Source organism: Anastrepha obliqua, chromosome 4 (assembly GCF_027943255.1).
Source record: "Anastrepha obliqua isolate idAnaObli1 chromosome 4, idAnaObli1_1.0, whole genome shotgun sequence".
In the NCBI taxonomy this organism is placed as follows: Eukaryota; Metazoa; Arthropoda; class Insecta; order Diptera; family Tephritidae; genus Anastrepha; species Anastrepha obliqua.
Genome location: NC_072895.1, coordinates 107,189,051 through 107,195,669, shown reverse-complemented (window position 1 = coordinate 107,195,669; position 6,619 = coordinate 107,189,051). Strand labels below are relative to the sequence as shown.

Genomic DNA, 6,619 nt, shown 5'->3' with positions numbered 1-6,619 from the left:
GTATATGTATGTATGTAGCCCGACTTTTGGGGGCTGGCAGTCATTTCAAAGTATGCTACTGTATCATCGGCGTTGAAAAGGCGCGAGCGCGCGCGATTTCTATCAACCGCGACCCGCCCAGTTTCCCAATCTGAAATTCACAACTGCGCGACTTTTATTGCTGATATTTTTTTATTTGCAAAGCTTCTTTTGCTAAAATAATTTATAATTTAATACTTTTTCTCATTATTATTTCAACATATTTTTTCCACCCCGCAAATACCTTGCCCTCTAAGCGCTGCGCATATAATTTTCGAAATTCGTAGCTAGCATATTTTTGCTCTCAATGTTGTTGTTGCATTACGCTGGCTATTTCAGTTATGTGTTTTTGTTGTTCTTGCTGTTGTTGTTGCTGAAGTTGATGTGCACAAACAGTGCGCTCTGAGCTACATTTTGTCTCAAATATAATTAAACTTTTGTTCGATGCTTAGTGTCGTTTGGCAAATAGTCGCGGTTTGTTTGCCGCTCGAAGCAAAAGTTCTTTTTTTGGCATTTCGGCGTTACGTTCGAGTGCGCGCGCGTCCAGCTAAAAAGTTCTTGGCTCAGCCGAAGCGTGTGCTTATTATAATAGATTTTTCGTTCTAATATCCTGTCAATTGATACGAATTAAAAACTAAAAATTGGAAATCAAACAAAACAAAAAAAAAAAAATTATAATAAAAAAAATAAAAAAAAGCTAGCGCGGCTTTAGCAAAATGTCTTTGATGTTTTGCACGGTCTTTCGTCGTCTCCTGCTGGCGCTCATTCTTGTTTTACTCGCACCAGATGATTTGTTTGTGTCGAGTGTGGTGCATCGTACTCTAGAGGAGGCGCGTCAGGAACGCCAGCGGCTGGTCCAGAAATACATTAAGACTCTAAACAAAGAGGAGGGCGCCATACGACTGGTGGGCGGTGAAACGGAGCACGAAGGTAAGATAGAGTAGATGAAATTTCGCAGAGAGTGTTGAAGCATTCAAAGAGGATTATACAAATTTCCAAAAAAAGTTTGTTACCTAATTAAATGGGCCTGCCAGATCCGTACTGAGTTGAGAAATAGAACAAATTGTGAATACAGAAGTGTCCGCGCCTGGCTGAAATTTAGCTGCATATGTCTCTCTTAGTTTTATAAGTTGCTTGCATTTGCCGAGAGTAGTAGACTAGTATCCGTAACGAAGTTCCTCATTTTCTGTTCGTGGTTAAATAAGTGATAGTAAATAATGATAGCTTCTATGTATGAATTGTTTAACTACTCAAAGATTCTGTATTTTCATACCTCCTATGTTATGTCGTTGCTGTTTGAAGGACTGTATTTTCTGCACTGGGTGACACTTAATTAGCGTCTACCGCTTTTTTCATACAACAATCCCATGTTTTTTTTTGATGGCCCAGTTTTCAAGAGTGTTACTTCCTATAGCCATTTCCTTGTGTCTAGGAAGAGAAGAATAATGGAAATGGAATGGTTTACCAAAATCCTTTATTCTTGCCCCTGATAAACCCGGATAGCTCCGAAGATAACGAACAGAATATTCTCATTTTTCAGCTCAAACTCTGAATTTTCTTGATCCTTTATACGTTTTTCTATTATCTATTAAATGTTTCAATGAACTTTCTTGCAAAATTATCAAGCATCAGAAAAGCTTGGAAAATGTTGGAAAACTTCTTTCGTGACTTGCCTTACATGTCTCCCGGTCACATCTGAATACTTCGTTATAAAGCTAATTATTGCAGGAAACTGTATGGCTGTCAAGTAAGTAACGCAAAGCACTCTTGAGGCGGTTCAGCATGCAAAACGGGGTTGGGGGCTCTCTGATTATTTTGTATTTCACTCTAGAAAAAGAGGTCCTCGAGTAAACTCAGCGAGCACTGGGCGAAAACGTTGATCTATGATACTTGGTTGTTAATACCTTCTAGCAGCAGATTAATCGGAAATGATCGAGAGGTCTTCTGGATCGAAGTTAAGAGCAGTCGTGGTAGTAGAAGCCTTAAGTGGAAACTGTCGGATGCAAATTATTGCGAATTCATACTCAATTTAATGTCGACAGACTTGTGCAAAAGCTGTATACTCAGCATCTACTCCTAGATGTCTTGCTAACAGAAGGCGTAGGTTTATGCATTTTGCTTCTCACTTTTATAACAAACCTGAGCAGCTATCAAGGCTTCTTTCCGCAATTTCTATTTATTCACCGCTCATCTGTATCCCTTTCCTTTTTTTCTTTCTTTGCTTTAATAAGATTTTTTCGAATGGTATATTAATGATTGATTTTTTTTCAACTGGTTACGTATGACTGCAGTTAGAGTTTGGTCACCCATAGTATCATATTCTGCTTCTTCTTGATTGGTGCGATAACCGTTTAGGCGATTTTGGCAAAGTGCACTAGTCGTTTCTTTCTCGTACTAACCGGAGCCAGTTGGAAACACTAAGTGAAGCCAAGTCCTTCTCCATCTTCAACAACGCAGCCGCTGAATATTTATTCGCTGCGCTATGTCTAGCTCCTACAACTCTTTGTTCCATCGCCTGCGATATTTGCCGTTGCCAACGTGCAAAGGTACAAAAATCTTCCAGAGAATATTTCTCTCAAACACTCCACGGACGCCTCATCGGATGTTGTTATCGTTCAAGCTTCTGCGTCATACAATGGACGGGCGTGATGAAAGCCTTATAGAGTTTTAGTTTTGTTTGTCAAGAGAGGACTTTATTACACAATTGTGATCGTTGTCATGGATACCATTTTACAGTAAGCGCAAGAAACGTGGGTACATATTGTTAGTGTTGTGCGAAGATTCTTTACATGTGAAACATATATTAGTATGTATTTACATAGATACCACACACTGGATATATCCGGTCAATTACAGCTATTCCAGTAATACAATCCCGCTTAATCCGATAAACTCCACTCCAATGTTTCCGGTCTTACATGCCTTATTTATTAATAATAAAATAGGGAGATGCTGAGTATGCCAAATATGATCACCCTTGATTCTTGTTAAGATCTTCGTTTCTCTTACTTTTATTTCATAAGACCTTGAAGCTTCCTAACATAATTCGATTTTGGTTTATAATGTTACAACTGAAAAAGAGGCCCTTCTTTCTTGCAGGTAACATTGAAATCCTGCACAATAACAAATGGGGCGCCATCTGCGATGACGAATGGGACACACTTGAAGGGCGCGTGGTCTGCCAGCAACTGGGCTATCCCGGTCTGCGACGCGTCACGCACGATGGCTATTTCGGCTTAGCACGACGCCGCTACTGGATGGATAATATGTACTGCGAAGGTAACGAACGTGAGCTTGCCGACTGCCACTTTGATGGCTGGGGTGAAAACGACTGCGAAGCCAATGAAGCGGCCGGTGTTATTTGTGAAAGTTCGCAGTCAGAGCGCACCACAGAGGCGCCTTTGCCTAAACAACTACCCAAATTTACGTTACCGCATGCCTACCGTATCGAGGTGCGTCTGCGTGGTGGAAGGCGTGTACATGAAGGACGCGTCGAAGTACGCATCGATGGTGGACGCTGGGGCACCATTTGCTCTGATGGTTGGTCCTTGCTGGAAACAAATGTGGTGTGTCGCCAGCTGGGCTTGGGATTCGCGCGCGATGCATTGCAAACGGACTATTTTGGTGGACTGGACATAACACCGGCAATATTGAGTGGCACCGAGTGTTACGGAAACGAAACTACCTTGGCGCAGTGCCTACATCACGATCACTTACGACCACCTGCCGAATGCCATGGCGAGCGTAATCATGTAGCAGTTGCGGTATGCGATCATTTTGCACCTGATTTGGTGGTGGATTTCTATGAGCTTGAACGCACAGCTCACTTGGAAGATCGACCAATGGCATTGATGCAATGCGCTATGGAGGAGAATTGTGTGGCGAATGAGGCTTATGAGATACAGCGAGACGATCCGAATTGGCGTTATATGACGCGTCGATTACTCAAATTTACCGCGAGTACGCTGAATGCAGGCAACACGGATTTCAGGCCGTTCAAGGAGAAACACCTGTGGGAGTGGCACATGTGTCATATGTAAGTTGAATGGAGGAGTGCTCAAAGAGGTAAAGAGGGAGTGAGATCGTGTGATTCTAACATGCATTTTCTCATCCAAGGCATTACCACAGCATGGAGGTCTTCGCCACATTTGATGTATTCGATTTGATAGGCAACAAAGTGGCGCAAGGTCACAAAGCCTCATTTTGCTTGGAAGACAATCAATGCTTGTCAGGCGTGCCAAAGAAATATAACTGCGCCAATTTCGGCGATCAAGGTAGGGTGGAAGTGAAAAAGTGATAAATATGCGCTTACATTTCGTAACTAAATTCTGAAGATGGAGTGAGGAACCAAAAACTTACCTTTTAGTGTAATAACTTCTTCAATATTATTTTGGTGTTTACATACAAAATGCTTACAAAGAAATCTGTTTTTCGTATTTCATTGAGAGTTTTTTATTTTAATGATCTCCTCATTTTAGGCATTTCCGTCAATTGCTCCGACATTTATCTTTACAATCTTGACTGTCAATGGGTGGACATCACCGAGTTGGATACCGGCTCTTATATTTTGAAAATTGCCGTCAATCCCGAGTTCAAAGTGGCAGAGATGAGTTTCGACAATAATGCAGCGGTATGCAATCTTTTATATACAGACACTTATGCGCGTGTCGATGGCTGTAGGCTGACAAGGCCTTAGTTAAAGTTTCCTAAATCGGTTTTCTTTTTTTGTTTGTGATGAAGCAAATGCTCGCCTAGGTAGTTCCGTCACCTCAACAGTGCCAAAAACAAAAATTATAACTGATGAAAAAATATGAAGCCAAATAAAATAATGAATATTTCTTATATAATATTTAAAGAGAATTGTAGTTTGATCCCTATTAAGAAATAAGAAAATAAAGAAAATATAATTTTAAAATTTGTTTATACTTTTTGTGCAAGAATAGCGAAATCGTAATAGTGAGTGCCTATTCCCCCAATTTCGAAATATCACCATTTTTGGCCTTTACATGGAAAAATCAGCTAAATGGCTATGTTTTTTCTTTATTTTTATTTATTTATATTATAATAATATTTATTATTTATTTATAATAATATCTATTTTTTCTCTTAAGAAATTTATTAAGTCAGAACATATGTAAATGAAAAAATTAATTTAAGTGAGTTATAGAAAAGAAACTAAAAAGTTCGACCCAAATTGGGGGACATCAGAATTCGTTTTAGAGGTATGGTTTCTTCGGCAAAGTTTCTTATTTTGATCCCTAGAATATGATTTTCACAGAGTAATGGGCGATTTTTTTGCCTCCCCACAAATCGACTCGGCCTAATATATATATATATCATATCTTATTTAGAAATGCATATTTTTCTACATTTCGGATTTAAAGGTACTTAATTCTCTATTCAATAAAAAATGTACAAAATATTGAGACATGAATTTTAGCCACCCAACGGCTTACAAATTAATGCTCCCACACAATTTTAGTTTTTTCGTTTATTTTTGGTCAGATTTTGATTATAAGGCTTTGAAAATAACATACTCGAAATTCGGAAACATTATTAAAATATATTACTTAAAAAAAAATTGTTTTTAAATAATTTGCACATATGTCTTTTCGAAAACGTTTACTTAGTTATTTATAGTTTTACTTTAATAACAAAAATTTCATTTTCAAAATTTTGAAGGGAGCTCTTAAACAAATTAAGACAATAGGTATTTTCTAAAACTCTAATAACTCAGTAAAAGTATTTTTGCTTGAATACAAAATTTTCATATTAAAAAATATTTCGGACTTTCAGCTCTTTTACTTCAGTCAAAGCTATTCATAAGAAATTTTCACACTCACAAAAACTGTTGTTGGATATTTATTTTTGTTTTGGAGTTGTTTGTTTTTGAAAAATGCGAAAAAAATGCAATTCAACTTTCATTCATACAAATAACTCTTTAAATTAAGATTAAACTCCGATCGAAAAATAAGAAAATGTAAAATTAAAAAGAAACAACTTTTTAGGAAACCCCAAAAAACTTGGCTTTAGAAAACTCCTTTCCCTTTCAAAACCCATCATATATTTCATAAACATTCTATTGTATTGTATTTTTTTTTTTAATTTTTTTATATAATATATTTTATAAATTTTTTATATATATTATATTTTGTATTGTGAAATATTTTTTTTGTGTTTTTTTTTGTTTTTTGCACTTGAAGGATTCCCAACCGTAAACCGTAAAATTAAGAAAAATGAAAATCTCTAATTACCTTTTCCAAGAGAACTTCAGAAGGTGTCAAATGAACTTCAGAATGGTAAATTGTACCTTAAGCAAATCCAAGGCACTCCAGCAACACTTGGGTTCGGGCGTTCTCGAGAAAAGTCTCACATACTAGGAGCAACTTATTGTTGAGGCAAAAGCAAAAGCTGGTTGTGGTGACTGTAGTAAAGTCATTCAACATTCTAATACTTTTCGTCAAATGTATCGAGTTGGTACATAATTTAAATACGCAATAATTAATAATTTGTTTCGTTCTTAAAAGGACAGTGTGCACAAAATCAATGTAGCTGGAATTAGGAAAATATATTACGAAAGCAAATATATTTCAAACCTGTA

The 6,619-nt window shown here is 37.3% G+C and overlaps 1 protein-coding gene across 1 annotated transcript; it reads left to right on the top strand.

Moving 5' to 3' along the window:
• Positions 1 to 495: 495 nt before the first annotated feature.
• LOC129244892 (lysyl oxidase homolog 2B) lies at positions 496 to 4,886 on the top strand. Its single transcript, XM_054882790.1, has 4 exons — positions 496 to 948; positions 3,118 to 4,054; positions 4,135 to 4,292; positions 4,497 to 4,886. Exons 1-4 carry the CDS (start codon positions 735 to 737, stop codon positions 4,712 to 4,714), a joined length of 1,527 nt encoding a protein of 508 aa, XP_054738765.1. The 5' UTR covers positions 496 to 734; the 3' UTR covers positions 4,715 to 4,886.
• The last annotated feature ends 1,733 nt before the right edge of the window (positions 4,887 to 6,619 follow it).

Bases quoted from the DNA above. Each gene is read 5' to 3' on its own strand.
- LOC129244892 (XM_054882790.1), top strand. From the start codon at position 735: ATGTCTTTGATGTTTTGCACGGTCTTTCGTCGTCTCCTGCTGGCGCTC. The intron at 4,055-4,134 runs GTAAGTTGAATG...TTCTCATCCAAG, and splicing joins GAGTGGCACATGTGTCATAT to GCATTACCACAGCATGGAGG. The intron at 4,293-4,496 runs GTAGGGTGGAAG...TCCTCATTTTAG, and splicing joins CGCCAATTTCGGCGATCAAG to GCATTTCCGTCAATTGCTCC.